This window comes from Bos taurus, chromosome 19, assembly GCF_002263795.3.
Source record: "Bos taurus isolate L1 Dominette 01449 registration number 42190680 breed Hereford chromosome 19, ARS-UCD2.0, whole genome shotgun sequence".
Lineage (NCBI taxonomy): Eukaryota > Metazoa > Chordata > Mammalia > Artiodactyla > Bovidae > Bos > Bos taurus.
In genome coordinates, this window is record NC_037346.1 from 5,306,485 (window position 1) to 5,332,897 (window position 26,413).

The 26,413-nt window shown below is 40.5% G+C and overlaps 1 protein-coding gene across 8 annotated transcripts in view; it reads left to right on the top strand.

The window, feature by feature from the left end:
* The window catches only part of STXBP4 (syntaxin binding protein 4), a 247,550-nt gene that overhangs the window by 216,347 nt on the left and 4,790 nt on the right, over positions 1 to 26,413 (top strand). For 3 of the 8 annotated variants that reach the window (XM_024980294.2, XM_059878165.1, XM_059878163.1), the window contains one exon: positions 9,268 to 15,224. The exons of 1 other annotated variant lie outside the window; for it this stretch is intronic. In XM_024980294.2, coding sequence (XP_024836062.1) covers positions 9,268 to 9,385 — 118 coding nt within the window. In that variant the 3' untranslated portion in view covers positions 9,386 to 15,224. 8 annotated transcript variants of the gene reach the window in all.

Genomic DNA, 26,413 nt, shown 5'->3' on the forward strand with positions numbered 1-26,413 from the left:
TTAATTACTGACATATGTAGAGTAGCCTGAAAATACATATTTATTGCCTGGTTTTTGTATTTTAGAAAGACAAGCTCTTTGGTTTATAAAAATTTGTACATATATTTACTGGGAAAGTAATAGTCACGGCCTCATCTTGAAACACTCTCTTGTAGTCCTTTAGAGTATCACTAGCTCACGTAAGGATGTAGAGGGAGCTGAGAAATGCAGTCTCTGCCTGGGAGCTGCCTCCTGATGACAACTCTACAGTGTGGGCCGGAGAACATAAACTTAGGCGGACACTGCCGAAGGGTACGTTAGAATGTACAAACACGCCAACTGTAACAGTCTATAAAATTGCTTATTAGTATCTAGTAGTTCAGTGTTTAGGTACCAGTGTCAGTTGGACATGTTCTTAGAGGTCTTCTGAAATTTCTTATCCTATCACCATCAAAAACTGTGTCAGTTTTTGAAAGTTACCCAAAGCTGTCATCTGAGACCATAAAACAGCTTCTCTTTTGGAAAAATGTATTGTATCCCCTTTAGACTTGGGATGTTTTTGACTATACAATAATTGACAGCAATCTAAGCCTGTGTGTATTACTTGAAAAAATATAATTCATACTTTTCATACTTTTTCAGGGCTTTTCAGTATTCATTTTTTATAAGTCTAGTGGCATAGTAATTTTTTCCAATATTATGCATAAGTAATATATTACTGTAGCTTTAGATTCTTGTACGTAATGTAATACATAGGCCTAAAGATCTTTTAATTAATTGGATTTTTAAATTTTAAAATATATCTTATGTATTTTTTATAGAGAAGGCCATAAATATAGAATAGAAATAAAACTTGTCTTCAGAACCATAGAGATTTGGGATCCTAATATTTGATCAGAGCCTCACCAGATTTCCAAATGCCTGCTTGCAAAATTCTCAAAGTATTCTGTCATATTTACAGAGTTCATTAATGAGAAATATTCATTTTGATTTTAGGGGTATATTTCCAAAATTATGTAAGAGAGAACTCTTTATACTGTGTATCAGTGGGAACAAACTGCTTGCAGTCTTCTCTTAAACATGTTTTGGAATGGATACTTTCTATTACTAATATGTAGTCATTCTCATAAACAGTGTCTGACGATTACATGCTGCATCACCAAGGTTTGGTGACGTTTTTATGTCTTTATTGACATGATTCACTTTTTGTTCTTGCCTTTTGATTTGTTTTCAATTGGGAATATTTTTTATTAACTTTTTAAATTTTTCATTACTACTTACAGTTTATGGCCAGCTCTTAAAATTTTTCAGTGATTCCAAGATACTGGTGCCAGAAACATTTTGGATTAACATATTTATTTGTCTTTATTTTCTGATTCATACAAATATTATATACATAATATTACTCTGCCCTTCATAAAAAAAACATAATTACTTTGACTTCTTATTCTTCAGGTTTATCTTAAATAGATAAAATAATGCATGTGATCTTGTTAAACTCACAGTGACATATAAATAGTATCATTTACAATGAAAGACTAACAAAAGAACCTCTTTCATCATCACAGACTATTACAAAAATGAATTTCTACAAAACTAGTGCACTTTTTTATCTTTAAACCACTTTTCTCTTAATAAGCTGTCCTAAATTTTTATTTTGAAAGAAAGCATTTTGCATGCTAGGAGGTAAGAAACATAAGCAGGGTAATTATAATGGGATTTAAATAATTCACTTATATTTCTTTGCCAGTAAAATAAAGCATGTTCTCTTGAGGGTTTTTTAATAAGCTCTAAAATATGTCTTTCAAATTACTAATATTACAAAAGGAAACATACAACACTGTCATCTTCCTGGCTCAAATGTTACTGTTTTCAACAGTAGATTTGGCAGTCATTCAGAGGCAAGTAGTATTAGGCTTTTTCAATTTTCAGATATATCTGAACTGCTGTTGATTGCTCCCCAAGTCAGGTCAGATGCACTCTCTGCAGGAAGAGTTGCCAGAGGTACTGTATGTTCAAATGGAAGATTTTCGTGTTTCATAGTCAGCCTCATTTATTTTCCAGACCTCTAAATTTTTCATAGTAAGTAGCAGCATCTCACTTTGTGAACTATGGAGTCTTTATTAATTAAACAGAGTCAACAGGGCTGATTTATTCTCTCTCTTCTCAGTTGAATTACCAAGCACACAAATCAGAGAGGAAATATTTCTAATATAGAATGTTTGCCTAGCCTGTAAATCTGGGATTATCTCATCATACTGATTATGGCAAAGCTCTTTAGTCACCATGCTCACTAGGACATAAAAGTGAATGGTACACACACAAATGGCCCCATTCCAGCATCACAGGAAGAATTCCAAGTTTTTCTTACAGTAGTCAGAAAGCCCTAATTATTAAAAATTTTTTAAAAGGCAGAAAAAACAAACAACAACAACAACCATAATCTTTATTGAATACTTACTTTCTGCCAGGCACTTTTTGCATTTTAGAAGCATTGGTTCTGGATGGTTTTACAAAAAAACCAGGTGTGAAATGTGTACTTGAAGCATAGAAACTAACCCTCTGTGGCTTCAGTTTTATTTTTTCTATTCTATTCGCATGTTTGGTGCTAAGGATGTGTTTTCCAGTTGTGAACAGAGAAGTATATTGTGAACATAAGATAATCAATGTTTTTTGGCATTATTTTGTATTTGGAGAAAGATCAGATATTGATTTGTTGATATAAAGTGCCTAATGAAGCTTACTGTCAAGGATGACTTTCTGGGGTGGACCTTTCTAATATTGATTATTCAGAGTCTATAACTACATCTTCTTGAACATTTTACTTTTGCTTATTTTATGTTATCAATTCAGTGGAATGTCCATATATGGGCAGCAGTAATATTTCAAGCATGAGAATTTGTTTTTTAATATAAATTCATTTACTTTAATTGGAGGCTAATTACTTTACAATACTGTATTGGTTTTGCCATACATCAACATGAATCCTGCCATGGGTGTCCATGTGTTCCCCATCCTGAACCCCCCTCCCACCTCCCTCCCCGTACCATCCCTCTGGGTCATCCCAGTGCACCAGCCCCGAGCATCCTGTATCATGCATTGAGCCTGGACTGGTGATTCCTTTCACATATGATAATATACATGTTTCAATGCCATTCTCCCAAATCATCCCACCCTCCCCCTCTCCCACAGAGTCCAAAAGACTGTGTGTCTCTTTTGCTGTCTCGCATACAGGGCTATCGTTACCATCTTTCTAAATTCCATGTATATGCGTTATTATACTGTATTTTTAAGTCATCTAAGAAAGCATGCGCCTGCACTCACCCCTCGGGTGACTGTGCCTGGTTCTCTTCCTTCCCATCCTCCCCAGTTAGGAGGCATTGTAGGACAGGAAGGATTCACAATAATTTATAAAGTCTCATCTTTGGGCTAACCTATTACAAATGTGCTGATAAAGAGTAAAGTGAATACACTAAGATATTAAAATTAGCAAAACTATGCCATCAAACTTAACTATCAGTTTTAAACGGGTACTTTGCACAGGATGGTATGTCCTCATTTGCCCTTGCAGTAGTATTCTAGCCCTCTGTGTTAACACTCACTGGTAATTCCTTAAAATCACTTTCAATTTAGGCAGCTTTCCAGCTTTAAAAAACCCTTGAAATGAAGTTAACCTGTGCAAAATCACATGCTTTGTAGGTTTAGCCTCCATAATAAGAAACTGTGCTAAACCATTTTAAAGAGTTCATAGTAATATGGATTATTGTCAAGAGAATAATATTTCTTTGTGTCACTTAGCCACACTCTGAGGTTTTAGAACTATGAAAATATCTGGCCTTGCCACCTCCACCTTATTCTTAAACAATTTAAGTACTTTTAGTCTGTCATGAAACTATAAGTGATCTTCTTCCTTAGAAAGCTGCATTTTCAATATCTAAACAGAGGAATTGAACAATTTGTTTTGGGGGATATAGATGGAAGTTAGAGTACAGGATTGAAAACAAATCCAGTAATGACACTGAGCCTGACCATTGGTATTAAGTCCATCATCAACAGCCAATATAGTAAGTGCCTGTTTGCAGTCAAGCCCAAATTGTGCTCAATGGCGCACTCGTCCCGTGTGCGCTAACAGGCCATGGTGCTTTAAGTATTATTACAACTCTTCAGTCACTCAGTCATGCCCAACTCTTTGTGACCCCATGGACTACAGCATGCCAGGCTTTCCTGGCCATCACCGACTCCCAGAACTTACTGAAACTCATGTCCAACGACTTGCTGATGCCATCCAACCATCTCATCCTCTGTCATCCCCTTCTCCTGCCTTCAATCTTGCCCAGCATAAGGGTCATTTCCAGTCAGTTCTTCACATTAGGTGGCCAAAGTATCGGAGTTTCAGCTTCAGCATCAGTCTTTCCACTGAATAGTCAGAATTTATTTCCTTTTGGATTGACTGGTTTGATCTCCTTTCAGTCCAAGGGACTCTCAAGTCTTCTCCAGCACCACAGTTAGAAAGCATTAATTCTTCAGCGCTCAGCATTCTTTCAGGTCCAACTCTCACATCCATACATGACTACTGGAAAAACCATAGATTTGACTAGACAGACAATTGTCAGCAAAGTAATGTCTCTGCTTTTTAATATGCTGTCTAGGTTGGTCATAGCTTTTCTTCCAAGGAGCAAACATCTTTTAATTTCATGGCTACAGTCACCATCTGCAGTGAACTTGGAGCCCAAGAAAAAAAGTCTGTCACTGTTCCATTGTTTCCCCATCTATTTGCCACAAACTGATAGGACTGGATGCCATGATCTTAGTTTTCTGAATGTTGAGCTTTAAGCCAACTTTCTCACTCTCCTCTTTCACTTTCATCAAGAGGCCCTTTAGTGCCTCTTCACTTTCTGCCATAAGGGTAGTGTCATTTACATATCTGAGGTTATTAATATTTCTCTCTGCAACCTTGATTCCAGCTTGTGCTTTATTCTGTCTAGCATTTTGCATAATATACTCTGCATATAAGTTAAATAAGCAGGGTGACAATATACAGCCTTGACATACTCCTTTTCCTATTTGGAACCAGTCTATTGTTCCATGTCCAGTTGTAACTGTTGCTTCTTGACCTGCATACAGATTTCTCAGGAGGCAGGTAAGGTGTTCTGGTAGTCCATCTCTTGAAGAATTTTCCACAGTTTGTTGTGATTTACACAAAGGCTTTAGCGTAGTCAGTGAAGCAGATCAGATCAGATCAGTCGCTCAGTCGTGTCCGACTCTTTGAGACCCCATGAATCGCAACATGCCAGGCCTCCCTGTCCATCACCAACTCCCAGAGTTCACTCAGACTCACGTCCATTGAGTCAGTGATGCCATCCAGCCATCTCATCCTCTGTCGGCCCCTTCTCCTCCTGCCCCCAATTCCTCCCAGCATCAGAGTCTTTTCCAATGAGTCAACTCTTCCCATGAGGTGGCCAAAGTACTGGAGTTTCAGCTTTACCATCATTCCTGCCAAAGAAATCCCAGGGCTGATCTCCTTCAGAATGGACTGGTTGGATCTCCTTGCAGTCCAAGGGACTCTCAAGAGGCTTCTCCAACACCACAGTCCAAAAGCATCAATTCTTCGGCGCTCAGCCTTCTTCACAGTCCAACTCTCACATCCATACATGACCACAGGAAAAACCATAGCCTTGACTAGACGAACCTTTGTTGGCAAAGTAATGTCTCTGATTTTGAATATGCTATCTAGGTTGGTCATAACTTTCCTTCTAAGGAGTAAGCGTCTTTTAATTTCATGGCTGCAGTCACCATCTGTAGTAATTTTGGAGCCCAGAAAAATAAAGTCTGACACTGTTTGCAGTGTTTCCCCATCTATTTCCCATAAAGCGGTGGGACCGGAAGCCATGATCTTTGTTTTCTGAATGTTGAGCTTTAAGCCAACTTTTTCACTCTCCACTTTCACTTTCATCAAGAGGCTTTTGAGTTCCTCTTCACTTTCTGCTATAAGGGTAGTGTCATCTGCGTATCTGAGGTTATTGATATTTCTCCCGGCAATCTTGATTCCAGCTTGTGTTTCTTCCAGTCGAGCGTTTCTCATGATGTACTCTGCATAGAAGTTAAATAAACAGGGTGACAATATACAGCCTTGATGAACTCCTTTTCCTATTTGGAACCAGTCTGTTGTTCCATGTCCAGTTCTAACTGTTGCTTCCTGACCTGCATACAAATTTCTCAAGAGGCAGATCAGGTGGTCTGGTATTCCCATCTCTTTCAGAATTTTCCACAGTTTATTGTGATCCACACAGTCAAAGGCTTTGGCATAGGCAATAAAGCAGAAATAGATGTTTTTCTGGAACTCTCTTGCTTTTTCTGTGATCCAGCAGATGTTGGCAATTTGATCTCTGGTTCCTCTGCCTTTTCTAAAACCAGCTTGAACATCAGGAAGTTCACGGTTCACATATTGCTGAAGCCTGGCTTGGAGAATTTTGAGCATTACTTTACTAGGGTGTGAGATGAGTGCAATTGTGCGGTAGTTTGAGCATTCTTTGGCATTGCCTTTCTTTGGGATTGGAATGAAAACTGACCTTTTCCAGTCCTGTGGCCACTGCTGAGTTTTCCAAATTTGCTGGCATATTGAGTGCAGCACTTTCACAGCATCATCTTTCAGGATTTGAAATAGCTCAACTGGAATTCCATCACCTCCACTAGCTTTGTTCGTAGTGATGCTTTCTAAGGCCAGATGTTTATCTGAACTCTTTTGCTTTTTCTATGATCCAGCAGATTTTGGCAATGTGATCTCTGGTTCCTCTGCCTTTTCTAAATCTAACTTGAATATCTAGAACTTCTCGGTTCTGTACTATTGAAGCCTGGCTTGGAGAATGTTGAGCATTACTTTGCTAGCCTGTGAGATGAGTACAATTGTGCAGTAGTTTGAGCATTCTTTGGCATTGCCTTTCTTTGGGATTAGAATGAAAACTGACCTTTTCCAGTCCTGTGGCCACTGCTGAGTTTTCCAAATCTGCTGGCATATTGAGCACAGCACTTTCACAGCAACATCTTTCAGGATTTGAAATAGCTCAGCTGGAATTCCATCACCTCCACTAGCTTTGTTCATAGTGATGCTTCCTAAGGCCCACTTGACTTCTCACTCCAGGATGTCTGGCTCTAGATGAGTGATCACACCATCGTGATTATCTGGGTCGTGAATATCTTTTTTGTGTAATCTTCTGTGTATTCTTGCCACCTCTTCTTAGTATCTTCTGCTTCTGTTAGGTCCATACCATTTCTGTCCTTTATTGAACCCATCTTTGCATGAAATGTTTCCCTGGTATCTATAATTTTCTTGAAGAGATCTCTAGTCTTTCCCATTGTATTGTTGTCCTCTATTTCCTTGCACTGATCACTGAGGAAGGCTTTCTTTTTTCTCCTTGCTATTCTTTGGAGCTCTGCATTCAGATGGATATATCTTCCCTTTTCTCCTTTGCCGTTCGCTTCTCTTCTTTTCTCAGCTATTTGTAAGGCCTCCTCAGACAACCATTTTGCCTTTTTGCATTTCTTCTTCTTGGGATAGTTTTGATCACTGCCGCCTGTACAGTGTTATGAACCTCTGTCCGTAGTTTTTCAGGCACTCTTGTCTATCAGGTTTAAGTCCCTTGAATCTATTTGTCACTCCCACTGTATAATCATAAGGGATTTGATTTAGCTCATACCGGAATGGTCTAGTCATTTTCCCTACTTTCTTTTTCCCTACTTTCTTCAATTTAAATCTGAATTTTGCAGTAATGAGTTCATGATCTGAGCTACAGTCAGCTCCAGGTCTTGTTTTTGCTGACTGTATAGAGCTTCTTATTTTTGCCGACTGTATATAGTCTTCTCTGTAGACTATATAGAGCTTATTGAATGTATAGAGCTTTTGCCTTGCGCTGGTCATAGCCAACATCCTCTTCCAACAACGTGAGATGACTCTATACATAGACATCACCAGATGGCCAATACTGAAACCAGATTGATTATATTCTTTGCAGCTGAAGATGGAGAAGGTCTATACATAAAATGTGTGTTTTAAAAGCCTTATTAGACACTTTGGAAATGTTATTCTGTAATATTTTAGGAAGTAGGCGATTCTTTCAGATCCACAATCTTATCTGATCTTCATAAGGGCCAGCCCTCGGGTGCACTTGGTCTAAGACCTGATGCTGCTCTGAGGTTGAGTTTGGGTAGGATGGGACACGGAAGTGGGTCTAGGATGGGTAGTGCTGCAGGGTACTCCAGGGCTAGAATGAGCATCGAAGGAGAAGAAACAAGCCAGCCTGTTCCGAAAGCTCTCTCTGCAGGACCAAGGAGCTGGTCAGCTAGAGGTAGATTCAGGCAAGACATCCAGCTGAAGGCTGGGATTGGATACTAGTTCTAAGAAACACCCTCACTCAGTAGGGGCCCATGCAGTGATGTTTGACCACCCCCTGAAAATGCACCGTGTCTTTGTACACCCTTCCTTACCTCTGCTTGTGTTCTTCCCTGAAATGCCTAGTTATTTGTTATGAAAATATGTTAGGTACCATAGATTCAAAGTTAGCAAACCCAGTTCCTGCCCTCACATGCAGTGAGAAGGACTAAGAATAAATAGTCACTTGTAATATAGTGTGAGCAATAAGGCCATTGGCACAGATGGGAGGAATCTTGAGGGGTATTTGATTCTTTAGAATTAGAGTTAGCTGGATAAACAAGGTGGGAAGGAGGAGTATTGTAGCAGAGAAGAAAGCGTGGAGGCAGGTAAAAAGCAAGGTGTTTCATACTGTGGAGCGTGTATTTAATCCAGAAAGCATTAGTTGGCACTGAATTTTTAGCAGGTGAGCAACAGTGTATGATTTGTCATTTAGAAAGATCTCTTGGCTAGAGTGGGGAATGAATTAAAAAACTAGAACAGAGGCAGAGAAACAAGCTGTTTCAGTGACCCTAGTCTATAGCTGGAAAAGAAGAAGGAAAAGACTCCAGAAATGTTACAGCGTGACAGTCACAGGACTTGCTGATGGGTGAGGAAGAGTGAGCAGTTGAAGGTGATCCATTCTCCTGCCTTGTTTTGTTATTGTTGTTTTTGTTTTACCAAAAATAAAGAAATGGGGTTTTTTGAACCTAGAAAACATATCTAAAGACTTTTAAAACTGGATCCTGAGTCCAGTGCCAACTGCTTCGTAATGCAGGGGACTGCAGCAGGGCGGAAGCAGTGTCAGCGGGATCACTGCTTGCACAGGTAGAAGGGCAGTCTCTCCAGTCGTGACTGTGCCTCCTCTTGTTCTTCCTCCCAAGCCACGTAACACAGACTACGTCCTGGGTGCACCCCGTGATGAGCGCGCTGAACCTGTCCTGCTCAGAGGAGGATGAAGAGGATGGTTCCCGAGAACCTCCCGACCAGAGGAACTCATGATTTCCTGTGGGAAGCTGCACTCCGTGGTCTTCCAGCGGCTCCATCTACGGAGATAACTCTGAGACACAACATCTAAACGAGGAGTAAAACACACACTGGTTAGTGAGGCTGTGAAATGGAGACTCTGGATTTAAGCTGTTTTTGTAAAACTTTTGGATATAACTGTATACATTTGCAAAATTGATTGCCACTATAGTAGTTCTTTAAGAATAATCTAGTCCTATTTTTTAATCATATGTAATTAGATTTCATAATATGTATAATTTTTCATATGTAATTAGATCTTTGTAATTTTACATTTAGTTCTTTATGGAATATCAGACAGTGGTTTTTATAATTAAGACTTTGAAAAATTATGTGAACATAGTGAAACACTTCATTTATTTGATAATTCACTAATCTTTTATACGCATATCATAGGAAGGTGATTTAAGCAAGCTTTGGGGAGTTCTTATGGATCACATTTAGACAACTATCTCACAAGCCACTGGATACAGCTTATATCTTGAGGATGCTTTCTAATTTACAAAATGCTTTTCAGACCCTGTCTTATGTAAAGCATACAATGTGCCTGTGAGGCAGCTCCAGTGGGTATTTTATAATTAGGAAAATAGCGTTCAGAGAATCGAAGCCCCTCTCCTGGAGCTGAGGCTCACACCATTGTCTTCCAGTTCCACACCCAGGCCCCTTCGCCCGACACACAGGGCCGTGGGGCTCTGTTGATACAGCTGAACTTCACCGCTGTGCACCCCAGGAGCCACAGAGACTCAGGGGACACGTCTGCATTTAAACGTGGCTCCCAACCGGTCCACGCTTCTTTATAAGCCCTTCCCCAACACACTCAACTGGCAGAGGCAGGGCTTTGTGATGCTGTTACAAATGGCTTCTTTTCAACAGCTCACATTTTTCTAAAGTAAAGTGACTGGCTCCCATCAGGGATTTGCCCAGCTTGGGTTATGCTTGCTGGAAAGGGGGTTTGAGAGGGGCCAATGAACAGAGAATAGAGGGGCATCCAGAATCTGTGTCGAAAGAGACATCCATCGGCCTCCAGACTGATTATGCTTTTGATCTCATTTTCATTTTATTGTAAGGAGAGTTTCTGGAAGGAATGAGCCATTGACTTGCAGTGCTAAAGATTTTCTCTCCGTTTAATGATTTAAAGCTGGAGCTGGGAAATGAGGATGGGGGAAGGAATGGAGTTGGGAGGAAGTCATTTTAAATGCTCTGGGCATTGAGTACCAACTGAATAATAAAAAGGGGCTTATCCTTACCCAACATTGTTAATATTGTTAGGTAATATACTTAGGAGGAAAGTCAGCAAGAATTATTAAACATCTTTTGGTGAAAAAGACTCATTTTGCAAATGAGTTCTTATGTAGAATCTCAATACTTGTAATGGATTTTTTTTTTTTAAATATTACTGTCTTACTTAAAAGATAGAGGCTTGGAGCTCAATTAAAACAGCAAACCTAAAACTCCTTAGGATATACACTGGCAGAATTATCGATTATAACCATTTTGTAAATGAGTAAACTGAGATCTTAAGAGTTCACATAGTAAATCAAACTTAGAACTAGATCCTGAGTCTCCAAGTCTGCTACCCTTCATGTGGTATGTTATATAGACCTATGCTCTAAATACATGTGTACATTATACTCACACATCCCTGAATGTATGTAGGGTTTATAATTCTGTCTTGAATGATAACATAAGTCAAATCCAGGGTGATAGGTAGTCATTAGCCCTGAGAAAAGTTTCAGAAGGGCTGCAGAAGACCTGAGTTTCCCCTGACAGCTCTTTGAATATTGGGAAGCTGCAGGGAGACACGTTTTGAGAGAAGGCCCCGAGGGAGCTCTTTCCTTACATCCCCTAGAGATGAGTGAGGTTCTCAAACACCCCAAGTTACTTTTATACGTTAGTATCTATAATCATGAAAGTACACAGTATTTGTTGTTGCCGAATTAATGGTACAAAATGTCCCTCCCCTTCCTGGGAGTGTTTTTCTAATTAGTTTCCAGTGAGGAAAACACAGGAGACGCTCGAATCACTTGGCATCAAGGTTCTCAGGGCACATTTCACTGGCGGAGGCCTCATACATTGACTTTGCTGTTTGGTGGCACTTTCCTCACTGACTCCTAATTGAACACCTAATGGAAAAGGCCTATGAAAATTGTAATATCAGGGACTTCCCTGGCAGTCCAGTGGTTAAGACTCTGAGCTCCCACTGCAGAGGGCACAGGTTTGATCCCTGGTCAGGGAACTAAGATCCCACATGGCACACAGGACACAGCCAAAAAATAAATAATATCTAAAAATAAAATTGAGTATTACTTATTGAACTTATTGTGCCATATGTTTGTGATGGCAATTTGCATATATTATTTCATTATCTTCTTAAAACAGCCCCATGAGGTAGAAATTATCTATGATCATCCCCATTTTGTAAAGAAGTTTACAGTTAGAGAGAATTGCTAGTCTTTGCATCAGGGTCCACACAGCACCCAAGAGTGGAAGCTGGGTCAGAAGGCAGGTTTCCCAGGGCTGTTCTGGTAAACCACTGCACCACTTAGAGCCATTGTATGTGACACTGGAGGGCAGAGCTGGGATCCATGGGTCAGTTTTACGAAGAAACAGATTCTAGCTCCGTTCGATAAGGAGCTTTCTGGTAGTTAGGATGCATCAGGACAGAATTCCCCAGGAGAAAATGGAAGCTATGTCCCAGGAAGAGTTCCATCAGTCTAACTCCTTATTATGAGACCATTGCCGAGGAGGCTCAGGGTTCTCTGCCTGGACCACCTGAGCACTGTCTGAGATCTCTTCCTCCGTATGCCTCTCTGACCTCTAAACCAACAGATAAATGCCCCAAGAGACGCTCAAAGAAACATATGGCAGGGACTCATTAAGAATCCTTATTCAACACAGGAAGAGCCCCACAGTTAATTTGGAATGAGTCGACATTTATATAGTCCATCTTTCAAATTCTTCTCCTTTGACTGACTGACTCAGATTTTAGGATTAAAAAAGCTCAGTGTTCTTCTGTGCTTCCACCTCACTTTACTAAAGAGTGAGCTGGCTTATTGACCAAGCATCACCACCATGCCAAGCAGGGTGCTAGGCACTGGGGTGCAGTAGGGCAATGGCCAACCACTTCCTGGGGTCTACTTACTGCTGCTTAAAACGTGGAAAGCTTGTCGGGTAGTCAGAATTGAATAGCTTTTCTTTCATTTTGATTTTTAAAGTAATCTATTTCCATTTTTAAAAAATGAAGTAGTAGGGATTTGAATGAAGTTAAAAAAAAATCTCACTTTCTCCAGGGAGCCATCACTGATACTTCGATGGGTATTTTTACTGAAAGGAAGTTATACTGTTACGTATCTTTGAATTAATATATTGTAGTTATTTTCACAGTGATACACAGATTAATGTTATATTTCAAATGTCTCTATAAAATATCACTACCCAGATAACTCCTAATTTCTGTAGCCAACAATCTATTGATGAACTCTTAGGTTAATTTAAGTCATATTCTGATATTGTACTGATCTAGATAATATAATTGCTCTTAATTTTATCATTTCAAGACATTAGAGACATCAGAGTTTATTAAAAGGTCATATGTACTATAAAATACAATCTACTCTGTCCATGAACCACCCCCCCTCCTTTCCTCTGAGCCAGGTTAAAAATTTCCTTTATGCTCCATTTTTAAAAATTTTTTAATTTTATTGAAGTATAGTCGATTTTCCTTTATGATCCTTATTGTCCTTGTGTTTGACTTTATGCTAGTGTTTATCATGTTGTACAGGATTTATTTATTGTTCTCATTTGATAGTTTGTGAGTTCTTGGGAGGGGCTGTTTTTTATTCTCCCTGTCCTTAGAATTTATGCATGTGTTATGTCCTCCATGATTCTTTTTTTCTCCAGTTTTATTGAAATCTAATTGACATACAATACATATAAGTGTTTAAAAAAAGTCTTTTGTTACTAACAATGTCCCAGTGAACATTCTCACGTTCATTAAATCCTTTTCCTCATATATCTATGCACTCTTGTGCCAGTATGTCTATAGCGAGAATACATCCTTAAAAGTAAATTGCAGACTTCCCTGGTGGTCCAGTGGTTAGGAATCTGCCAATGCAGGGGACGGGAGTTCAATCCCAGGTCCGAGAAGATTCCGCATGGCTCGGGGCCACTAAGCCTGCACACCGCCTTTATTGAGCCCATGCTCCCCAGCAAGAGAAACCACCGCAGTGAGAAGCCCCACACCGCAGCGAAGTGTGGCCCCCACTTGCTGCAACTAGAGAGACCGTGTGCAGCAACAGAGACCCAGCACAGCCAAAAATTAAAATGAATTAATTTTAAAAAGTAAATCACTACATCAAGGTCGTGATGTAGCAAATCAGCAATCACTTTAATTTTGATAAATATTCACAAATTTTCCTGTGTAAAAATAGGACTGCCAGCACTAATGTGTGAGAGCTTTTCTTCTATGTGTTATAGGACACTTTTTTTAGTCCAAAGATTGCCAATACCATTTCTGATTGTTTTTGTCCTTAGAAGAGTGATCTTCTTTCCATCATTGTTTAAGGACCAGAATTTCTCCATCATTGGGTTTTAGCTGCCCTTGGCAGCAGAGGCTGACTCGCTTTATGTGGGGGGAGTCTAGCAGTGGCCAATTCACTGTGTGTCAAGCACATCATTACGGTCATCTTTTTACTTGCAAGTATTGGCCTTTCCTACTTTACATATAATGATGGTGAGGACCAACTTTTAAATGAGCTAACTTGGGTGAGAGGCCTTGGTAAAGTGCAAAGCACAATACAAACGCACTTTGAGCCCTGGTTTCCCTGTCTGTGAGGGGATAGTCATCCTCTGACAGTCCGGAAACCATTCAACTCAATAGCCACTTCCTGAGCACCTGCGAGACGCCAGACAAGACGCAAGGGCTTGAAGACCCCACACTGGATAGTTCTGATTCCCAAATCAAGAAGCTCATAGTCTGAAACCTTTTCCCTTTCCTTCCTTTTTTCTCAGAAACATTTTACTTTTCCTTAAAGGAGTAAGAACTTAGGGATCTGGTTAGTAAGAACCCCTGAAGAGAGGCCCTTTATCACTCTCTTAAATTTGAATGATTCCAAAATAATATTCCAAAATAATAACACCCCTTGACTAGAAATGAAAGGATCATACTGTATGAAGGGCCTCTCCAATAATAAATGCTAAGCAGCTGTAAAAATAAGGAGTCAAATGATACTTTTCATAAATTGTTTTCAAAATTAGAAAATATTATCCTTTTTCTGGGGTAAATGGACATTTTATTTTCTCTGCTAAGTAAAATACAACTCTTTCAAAAGTGAACACACTTGAATTTTACAATATACAGAACAAAAAGAACTAAACTAACACAAAAACAACTTACATAGCATGTAAATTTTGAGAGGATGAAAAGAACTTTGAATAGAATACACCCATGAAAATTAACTTTAGACGTAAAATCCCAAGATGTTTTAACCACAGCTAACCACATATAATATCATTGGACCTACATGATGGTTATGTAAATATTAAATGCAATTCTGTATTTGCTTTCTTCATGTGACTTCTTACATTTAACTAATACTTCTTTTGTTAATTTTGTTTCAATTTCACTCTCAGGGTACCGGGGTGGTCTGAGGGACAGTGCAGTCAGATTAATAGCTCTGAGCCCTCCTCATTCCTGCTCCCCCATCACCAAAATAGTCTCTGGCATTTTACCCTGTTCATTTCTTTTACATTATGTATCAATTTGTAATGACGTATTTGTTGATTATCTTTCTTAATAAAGAGAATAAGAATGAGAGTGTGTTCCATGATGGCAGGCATTTATCCGCCTCATTCACCGTTGTAGGAGGGGTCCAGCGCCATGGAGGAGGAGCTAACACAGTGCCTGAGCACAGTAGGTGTTCAGTGCATCCTTGCAAATGGAATGTGTAACGAGCTGTCCGTAAGTAAGACTTATTTCCCACTTTAACTCTCATACCCTTGTGTTCATTTATTCACGTTCACAGTTACTGGATGCTACAGATGCCAAACACTGCAAAGTCTCAGAATTCAACTCAAAACAGATGTAGTCTTAGCTCTTATGTGATTTATATTTTATGCAAACGACATTCAACTGAAGTTAACCAAGCTTTTTCCATTTATTTTCTTTATTCCCCTTAATTTATTCCATAGCTGAATTTCTAGGCCATTTAATGTCATTGCCTCGAGAAAGGTATGTGACATCAGAAAGCAGAGGAACGCTTGCTCTTTTGAGTTTCAAAAGTCTGACTCCTTAGGGAACTGGAAAGGATTCATGATTTAGAACAAAGATTTGAAAGCACATATGATGCAAAAGAGTAAGGCTTTCCTACTCCCACTCTAGGATATAATTCTCCTGGCTGTGGGAGAGGACAAATAACAAAACTGTTAGAGGGGCTCAGAGAAATGGGCTGGGCCCCAACTCCTGGACCACCTTCTTGGGAGCAGTAAAACCTGGTGATATGCGTTAGTGTTGAGCAGAGGAAACCCACTCCTCACTGTGCCCCAGATGGAAGTAATTGCAAGGTGTGTACAGGCAGATGGAGCCTTGGACAACATCAGTGAGCTTCCTCCAGCCCAGTGTGATTCATACTGAAAGATCAAATGGATTTCCATGAACCCCAAAGGATCACAAGAATAGGAAGACCCTCCCACGCCCCCACCAGACCTAAAAGAGGGTTTTTTTTTCCATTTCATCCAGTTAATGAGGATTTTTTTCCTTTGAAGCCTCTCAGTGAAACCCAATTTGGACAATGACATCACACCATCCAAACCCAGAGTGCCCTAGCACTTAGTAAGTCTCCCAGAGTTTAGCAATGACTAAAGAGGGAACTACAAGGTGACTGAGATTAATATCGGTTGAAATCACTTATACCCTGCTCATAATGTTCCCTTCCTCCAGAGGAAAACCTCTAGATAACCACAATGGTATGATCACTCACGTAGAGCCAGACTCTGGAGTGCGAAGAAGTCAACTGGGCCTTAGGAAGCATCACTACAAACAAAGCTAATGGAAGTGATGGAATTCCAGCTGAGCTCTTTCAAATCTTAAAAGATGATGCTGTTAAAGTGCTGGACTCAGTTCAGTTCAGTTCAATCACTCTGTCGTGTCCAACTCTGCAACCCCATGGACTGTAGCATGCCAGGCCTCCCTGTCCATCACAAACTCCCCAAGCTTACTCAAACTCATGTCCATTGAGTTGGTGATGCCATCCAACCATCTCATCCTCTGTCATCCCCTTCTCCTCCCGCCCTCAATCTTTCCCAGCATCAGGGTCTTTTCCACTGAGTCAGTTCACATCAGGTGGCCAAAGTATTGGAGCTTCAGCTTCAACATCAGCTGCACACAATATGCAGCAAATCTGGAAAACAGCCATGGCCATAAGACTGGAAAAGGTCAGTTTTCATTCCAATCCCAAAGAAAGGCAATGTCAAAGAATATTCAAACTACCACAAAGTGCACTCATCTCATATGCTAGCAAAGTAATGCTCAACATACTCCAAGCCAGGCTTCAGAAGTACCTGAACTTCCAGTTGTTCAAGCTGAATTTAGAAAAGACAGAGGAACCAGAATTGCCAAATTCTGCTGGATCATAGAAAAAGCAGAAAAACATCTACTTCTGCTTCAAAACCTATGCTAAAACCTTTGACTGTGTGGATCACAACAAACTGTGGGAAATTATTCAAGAGATGGGAATACCAGACCATCTCACCTGCCTCCTGAAAAACCTGTATGCAGGTCAAGAAGCAACAGTTAGAACTGGACATGGAACATCAGACTGGTTCCAAATTGGAAAAGGAGTACGTCAAGGCTGTATATTGTCACCCTGCTTATTTAACTTATATGCAGAGTACATCACGCAAAATGCCAGGCTGGATGAAGCACAAGCTGGAATCAAGATTGCCGGGAGAAATATCAATAACCTCAGATATCCGGATGACACCACCCTTATGGCAGAAAGTGAAGAGGAACTAAAGAGCCTCTAGATGAGAGTGAAAGAGGAGAGAAAAAAAAAAAAAAAAAAGCTGGCTTAAAACTCAGCATTCGAAAAATGAAGATCATGGCATCCAGTCCCATCACTTCATGGCAAATAGTTGGAAAAACAATGGAAACAGTGCCAGACTTTATTTTTTTGCACTCCAAGATCACTGCAGATGGTGACTGCAGCCATGAAATTAAAAGATGCTTGCTTCTCAGAAGAAAAGCTATGATCAACCTAGACAGCATAGTAAAAAGCAGAGACATTACTTTACTGACAAAGGTCCATCTAGTCAAAGCTACGGTTTTTCCTGTGGTCATGTATGGATGTGAGAGTTGGAGTATAAAGAAAGCTGAGCACCAAAGAATTGATGCTCTTGAACTGTGGTGTTGGAGAAGACTCTTGAGAGTCCCTTGGACTGCAAGGAGATCCAACCAGTCCATCCTAAAGGAAATAAGTCCTGAATATTCATTGGAAGGACTGATGCTGAAGCTGAAACTCCAATACTTTTGCCACCTGATGTGAAGATCTGGACTCATTGGAAAACACCCTGATGCTGGGAAAGATTGAAGGCAGGAGAAGGGGACGACAGAGGATGAGATGGTTGGATGGCATTACCTACTCAACGAACGTGAGTTTGATCAAGTTCCGGAAACGGTGAAGGACAGGGAAGCCTGGTGAGCTGCAGTCCATAGTGTTGCAAAGAGTCAAACATGACTGAGCAACTGAACAACAAGTGAGTAACGCAGCTGAGCTGGCCTGTCTGCCTCCTCACTCTCAGGTAAGAGCTGACTTGCTTGGTGACTTTCAGGTAAAGAAAAAGACGTGTACTGTTTCTGAACGTTTGTTAATATGTTCTCCTTTCTCTGATCCATGCCAACACTGCTGATTAGTTTGGCTTTCCTTTTTATTACCTGGATAATGGCCATGGAGACAATATGTCTTTCTCCCTCTGTACCATACCTGTCCACATCAACCTCCCCACTGCATTTCGGTCAGAATTCTCTTTCTGAAACACACATTTGACTCTTGTTCCCTTGCTGGTCTTCAGTCCTCAGCACCTTCCATTATCTGCCCCTTCCTTTTTTTCTCCAGCCTCATTTCTCAGGCCCCACAGTCATTCAGACAGACTGTATAGGGAACTCCTGCCTTGGTCGCTCAGCAGATTCCTCCTTCTTTAGACACCACTCGGCCCAGCTCTTCTCTGAAGATGCTGACGTGTTCCGTCCTGCTCCCTCCACCAGCAGGCACCGCCTCTGCATTTGTTCACACCTGTCCAGCCCCTCTTGCCACTCCACTCAAGGGCAGTGAAGGAAGAACTTCCACCGCCGGAGAAGTTGCTGACCTGCTTGTCCAGGTCCCACTGGGACACTACAGTCATTCACTAATTTATTTATGTCTAGTGAGGTGGGTTTCTGAGACTTCAAGGCTGAGATCTGACCCTACGCTCTCCTTTGTGTTTCTTCTGAATGTGGTAACAAGCTCTCATTAAAGCCAACTAGTCTGTCACCGCAGCTGTCCCACTCAGCATCCCAGATAGGAGAACACCTTAGGGAGAGCTGGGGGGATGGGAAGACAGAAAGGTGGCTCAGCCTGTTGTTTCTTACTTGTCCTTGTGGCAGGAGGGTGCTTTTACCTAGAACCCGGACGCTGAGAGGGTTAGCTGAGTGGAGACGTGCTCTAAAATCCTACATCACCCCCCGTCACTGCAAACTTCTTACTAAATCCTATCACACTGTGTTTGCAATTAATTTTGGCATGAAAGGGAGGCATGTGTCTCTCCTACAGACTCTGAGTCCCTTAAGAGTCCATATGTTATTCTTCATCCCTCTCATTGGACATGGCACAGTGATGTTCAGTGAGTGTTTACAGAATACATTGTAAAGTGAATTATTGCTTTCAAAAGCTCTTTTGCTGTTTCCTGTGTCTGGTAGGGAAAAACAAAGTGAATGAAAAAGAAAATGAGATAGGAGTTTAGCACATCGACACCAACTAGTTCTACTAACTTGGAATGATGTGATGGGTTTTGCTAAAGAAGGCAGCGTATGCTACATAAGTTTGACCATAAAACTCACAGTGTAATTACAGAAGGATTGTTAAGTATATATGCAAACTGTGTTGATTTTTGCATACATACAAAAGTCCTGCACAGTCCTGCAAAAAACCTTGATTTTTTCCCAAGATTTTGAAAAAACACAACAGGATGGTTTTGGTATGGAAGGGTAGGTAAAGCCCATAGCAAAGTAACTGTGCTTTTCAACGCAACAGTGTTAAACTTTTGTTGTTAAACTTCTGTTCTTACCGGTTAATTAATCATGTTGCTGAAGAATTGATTTGGCACAAAAGAGTTATGTATTGCCACGGTACTCTGAAGGTGCAGAAATTATCCCATCTGTAACTAAGCACATTGGAATTGCTTGTGTATGCTGTTTCACAATAAAGAAATTCATCATTCATCAGCAAACTATGGGGTGAGAAAACAGGAAGACAAAACAAATTGGGTGGATATAAAGTTACCTTGGCATATAGACAGTTCATGTGAGACATTTCTTTGAAATGGAAAATGAAAAGATGTTTATGGGCAGATCCTATTAATATTTCTATATGCTGAGTAGTTTTATCATTCAGCAAAATGGCTGTCCAGGGAGGCCTTACAAATAACTGTGAAAAGAAGAGAAGCAAAAAGCAAAGGAGAAAAGGAAATATATAAGCATCTGAATTCAGAGTTCCAAAGAATAACAAGGAGAGATAAGAAAGCCTTCCTCAGTGATCAATATGAAGAAATAGAGAAAAACAACAGAATGGGAAAGACTAGAGATCTCTTCAAGAAAATTAGAGATACCAAGGGAACATTTCATGCAAAGATGGGCTCGAAAAAGGACAGAAATGGTATGGACCTAACAGAAGCAGAAGATATTAAGAAGAGGTGGCAAGAATACACAGAAGAACTGTACAAAAAAAAAGATTTCATGACCCAGATAATCACGATGGTGTGATCACTCACCTAGAGCCAAACATCCTGGATGTAAAGTCAAGTGGGCCTTAGAAAGCATCACTACGAACAAAGCTAGTGGAGGTGATGGAATTCACTTGAGCTATTTCAAATCCTGAAAGATGATGCTGCGAAAGTGCTGATGCCAGCAGATTTGGAAAACTCATCAGTGGCCACAGGACTGGAAAAGATCAGTTTTCATTCCAATCCCAAATAAAGGCAATGCCAAAGAATGCTCAAACTACTACACAATTGTACTCATCTCACATGCTAGTAAAGTAATGCTCAAAATTCTCCAAGCCAGGCTTCAGCAGTATGTGAACCATGAACTTCCAAATGTTCAAGCTGGATTTAGAAAAGGCAGAGGAAGCAGGGATCAAATTGCCAACATCCCCTGGATCATCGAAAAAGCAAGAGAGTTCCAGAAAAACATCTATTTCTGCTTTATTGACTATGCCAAAGCCTTTGACTGTGTGGATCACAATAAACTGTGGAAAATTCTGAAAGAGATGGGAATACCAGATCACCTGACTGGCCTCTTGAGAAACCTATATGCAGGTCAGGAAGCAACAGTTAGAACTGGACATGGAACAACAGACTGGTTCCAAATAGGAAAAGGAGTATGTCAAGGCTGTATATTGTCACCCTGCTTATTTAACTTCTATGCAGAGTCCATCATGAGAAACGCTGGGCTGGAAGAAGCACAAGCTGGATTCAAGATTGCAGGGAGAAATATCAATAACCTCAGATATGCAGATGACACCACCCTTATGGCAGAAAGTGAAGAGGAACTCAAAAGCCTCTTCATGAAAGTGAAAAAGGAGAGTGAAAAAGTTGGCTTAAAGCTCAACATTCAGAAAACAAAGATCATGGCATCTGGTCCCATCACTTCATGGGAAATAGATGGGGAAACACTGGAAACAGTGTCAGACTTTATTTTTGGGGGCTCCAAAATCACTGCAGATGGTGATTGCAGCCATGAAAGTAAAAGATGCTTACTCCTTGGAAGGAAAGTTATGACCAACCTAAATAGCATATTCAAAAGCAGAGACATTACTTTGCCAACAAAGGTCCATCTAGTCAAAGCTATGGTTTTTCCAGTGGTCATGTATGGATGTGAGAGTTGGACTGTGAAGAAAGCTGAGTGCCGAAGAATTGATGCTTTTGAACTGTGGTGTTGGAGAAGACTCTTGAGAGTCCCTTGGACTGCAAGGAGATCCAACCAATCCATTGTGAAGGAGATCAGTCCTGGGTGTTCTTTGGAAAGACTGATGCTGAAGCTGAAACTCCAGTACTTTGGCCACCTCATGCGAAGAGTTGACTCATTGGAAAAGACTCTGATGCTGGGAGGGATTGGGGGCAGGAGGAGAAGGGGACGACAGAGGATGAGATGGCTGGATGGCATCACTGACTCGATGGACGTGAGTTTGAGTGAACTCTGGGAGTTGGTGATGGACAGGGGTGCCTGGCGTGCTGCAGTTCATGGGATCGTAAAGAGTCAGACACGACTGAGCGACTGAACTGAACTGAACTTTATCATTCAGGGCAGTAATCCATGCATTAATCTAATACCAGCTTTTCGTTTTTGTGTAGTGATCACACGGCTTATATATAGTTCTCTGTGTATGTTAGTTGCTCAGCCGTGTCTGACTCTGTGATTTTACATACTGTAGACCATCAGGCTCTTCTGTCCATGGGATTTTTCAGACCAGAATTCTGGAGTGGGTTGCCATTTCCTTCTGCGGGGGATCTTCCCAACCCAGGGATCAAACCCAGGTCTCCTCTGTGTCCTCCATTTCAGGCAGATTCTTCACCCACTTAGCCATCAGTGAAGCCAATATAGTTCTGTGATCACCATTAAAAAATAAAAGGCTGGCACAAAATTAAATGCATTGATTACTTCTCTGAGTAATGTATAAACATGTATATACATTTGTGTATATATATATATATACATGTATATATGTATATAATGTATAAATGTATAAACATACATTTATATGTGTATATGTACACACATATACATGCTTTAGAAGAATAAGAAATATTTAATAGACTAAAGTCTACAGATTTTTAAGAATATGATGAAATGTTGGCCTATCACTCACAAATATAACCCTTAATATGACTCATATAAGGTGAAAAGTCTATGAAGTTATCTTAGGTTTCCAACGTTGCTAAGACTGTTCATTGATTATATTCTTTCTATCTCTGAGTAGTATATTCTTGATTAGTATTTAGTTCAGTTCAATTCATTCACTCAGTCATGTCCAACCCTTTGCAACCCCATGGACATGATTAGTATTGGGTTGGCCGAAAAGTTCGTTTAAGTTTTTCTATAAAATGTTTTGGAAAACTCAAACAAACTTTTTGGCCAACCAAGTATTTCACCCGTGGTCCAGTGGTTAAGAATCTTCCTGCCAATGTGGGGAACATGGGTTCAGTCCCTGGTGTGGGAGGATTCCATGAACCATAAGGCAACCAAGCCAGTGTGCCCGCACTGAGCTTGTGCCCGCAGAAGCTGGTGAGCCCGCACATGCGCAGCCTGTGATTCGCAACAAAAGAAACCAGCACAACAAGCAGCCCACATGCAGCAACGAAGACCCAGCATGACCAAAAATAAATAAATGCATATAAAGCCGAAGTAGAGCCAAAGAAGCTTTTCAAAAAAGCCATCAATTATAAGACACACCACTATTTTATGTAAAACCAAAAATGATAAAAAGAATCTAAAATACGACATGGTAGTTTGAATTTTGTCTTACGGCTTTTTAAGTAAATCTAAGAGCTATTTTAACATAGTGTTTATCATGTGTGTGTATAAAGGAAAATTAAATACAAGTAAATTATGATATTCCTAAAGCTTCTGTATATTCAGAGTGGAACTCTTCTGAATCTCTCTTTTAAATCAGTTTTCATCCACATTTTTCATAATAACATCCTATCTGCCATCAAAGTGAAGCTTTTCTTAAAGGACTGTTCTACTACCATCCCTAGGGGTTTTTTCCTGGGTTTAACATCTGTTCTGAAGTTTGATGCTGGTACTTTTTTGATCTTTTCAAAAGGGTTTAATAGAAGAGCTTTTAGACTAATCGGGATTTATATTCCTTCCTCAAATAGTCCTTAAATGCTTTATCTCCTGAAAAGTAAAGGAGTAACAGTCCATTCACATCTCAAGAAAAAGCCAAGTTCATGCATGCATGGGCAAAGGCAGTTGTATTGGTTGCCTTTGGCAGCGTTGGCGGCACAGGTGAGTCCAGCTGCTTTCCTGGCCCACAGCACGGGCAAGATATCATGGGTTGTAAGACACACCTTGCAGTGTGCTCAGTTCCCCTGAGGTGAGAAAATGTTTGAGTTAGGAGGGAAAAGATAGGAAATAGAAAACTAGGACTAACACAAAGGGAGGAGGGCAAAGCCCACATAGGGGCATGATGTCAAGCAAAGCCCATCCATCAGAGGGTGTGAAGAAGGGATGGCATTTTGGCTTAGTCCCACAGGGGAGCTCAGGAGACAATGGAAGTCCTACCCATGTCCGTAGTCCAAGCTGAGGCTCCCCCCACCCCTCTGTCATTGGTTAAGCACAGGAAGCCTGGCAGGAAGATGTGAATTTCTAGGTCCTTCGACCTCTGTGTAGACAAGGTGGGCTCCGCAGCCCTGTAACAAAGAGAAGCAGGGCCAGATGTTGGGAGTAAGAGCGCACAGAGCTCATGTTCATGAGGGTGGTGGGCGGATCTGAGAGTGCGGACTGTGTCCACTACATGTCCCGAGTTCAAACACATTTAAATCTGAAAGATGTGTGTCTTAGAGCTGATGGAATATGGGACAGAGGGTCAAATTTCCTTCTTCCTGACTCATCTCAGAGTAACCTTAAAATTGAGTTAAAGATGAAATGTCTTAACATGAAAACATAATGGCCTTTCTAAAATAGCGTGTAATTCAATCAAAGGTACTTTAAAGGCTATTCCTAAAAATCCTAACAGAAAATACTTGGAAGAGAGCAAGCAATTCTGCCCCTCCATTGACAGGAATTGAATGCCTGAACTATCTAGGACAGATTAACTGTGTTATCTACTCTGTGAAGTCAATCCTTAAGCCTGTGGACAATTCAGATTCCTTCAATAACCCATACCAATGCCTTTTTCCTGCCAATTTCAAAGAAATTAGACACAAGCTTCCCCCTTCTGTGATATGAGGTTTGCCTAGAATTATTGATGAGTTACCTAAGATATGATTTAAAAAAAAAAAAAAAAAAAAACATTTTAAAAGCACAATAATACTCTATGTTGGTTGCATCAATAGCCTTAGATATTTTGCGGGCATTGATAAATCACTATAAACTTTCTGGAAAGCAGTCTTGGAACACCGATCAAAAACCTTAAAGATATTTAAACTTTTTGACCCTATAGTTCTAGTACTGTGAATTTATTCTCACATGCGTACATGCTAAGTCACGTTAGTTGTGTCTGACTCTTTGTAACTCTATGGACCATAGCTTGCCAGGCTCCACTGTCCATGGGATTCTCCAGGCAAGAATGCTGGAGTGGGTTGTGATGTCCTCCTCCAGGGCATCTTCCCAACCCCAGGAATCGAACCTGGGCTTCTCTCTTTTTAAAATTTATTTATTTTTTTAATTGAAAGATAATTGCTGTACAGAATTATATGGGTTTCTGCCAAACACTAACATGAATCAGCCATAGGAATACATATGCCCCCTCCCTCTTGAGCCTCCCTCCTACCTCCTTCCCCATCCTACCTCTCTAGGTTGTTATAAAGCCCTGGTTTGAGTTTCCTGAGTCATACAGCAAATTCCTATTGGCTGTCTATTTTCCACCTGGTAATGTAAGTTTCCATGTTACTCCCTCCATATATTCCGCCTTCTCCTTCCTTCTCCTCCCATCCCCTGCCCCCATGTCCATAACTCTGCATCTCCATTGTTGCCCAACAAATAATTTAATCAGTACCATCTTTCTAGATTCCATGTATATTTGTTAGTATATATTTGTTTTTCTCTTTCTGACTCACTTCACTCTGTATTTTAGGCTCTAGGTTCATCCACATCATTAGAACTGACTCAAATGTGTTCCTTTTTATGACTGAGTAATACTCCACTATATATGTGTACCACAGCTTCTTTATCCATTCACCTGTCAATGGACATCTAGGTTGCTTCCATGTTCTAGCTATTGTATATAGTCCTGCAGTGAACATTGGGATACATGTGTCTTTTTCATTGTTGGTTTCCTCAGGCTATATGCCTAGTGGGATTGCTGGGTCATATGATGTGAATCCATGTCTCTTACATTTCCTGCCTTGGCAGGTGGGTTCTTTATCACTAGAGCCACCTGGGAAGTTTATCCTCACAAGTGACTACAACTTTAGATTTTAAGAAAATGTATTGAAAAGGTTTTCTTGAGCACTATTTAAAATAAAAAAGTCCTTTTATAGGCCTTGGACTTCCCCTGTGGTCCAGTGGTTAAGAATCTGTCTGCCGATGCAGGGGATGTGGGTTTGACTTCTGGTCTGGGAGGATTCCACATGTTGTGGTGCAGCAAAGCCCATGGGCCTCAATTACTGAAGCCCACACACTCTAGAGCCCGTGCTCCATTGCAAGAGAAGCCACCTCAAGAAGAAGCCCTCACATCACAATGAAGAGTAGCCCCTGCCCCCTGCAGGTAAAGAAAGCCTGCTCAGCAACAAAGACCCAGAGTGGCTAATAAATAAATAAATGAAATTTTACAATAATAGATATGCAGATGACACCACCCTTATGGCAGAAATTGAAGAGGAACTAAAAAGCCTCTTGATGAAAATGAAAGAGGAAAGTGAAAAAGTTGGCTTAAAGCTCAACATTCAGAAAACAAGGATCATGGCATCTGGTCCCATCACTTCATGGGAAATAGATGGAGAAACAGTGGATACAGTGTCAGACTTATTTTGGGGGGCTTCAAAATCACTGCAGATGGTGATTGCAGCCATGAAAGTAAAAGATGCTTACTC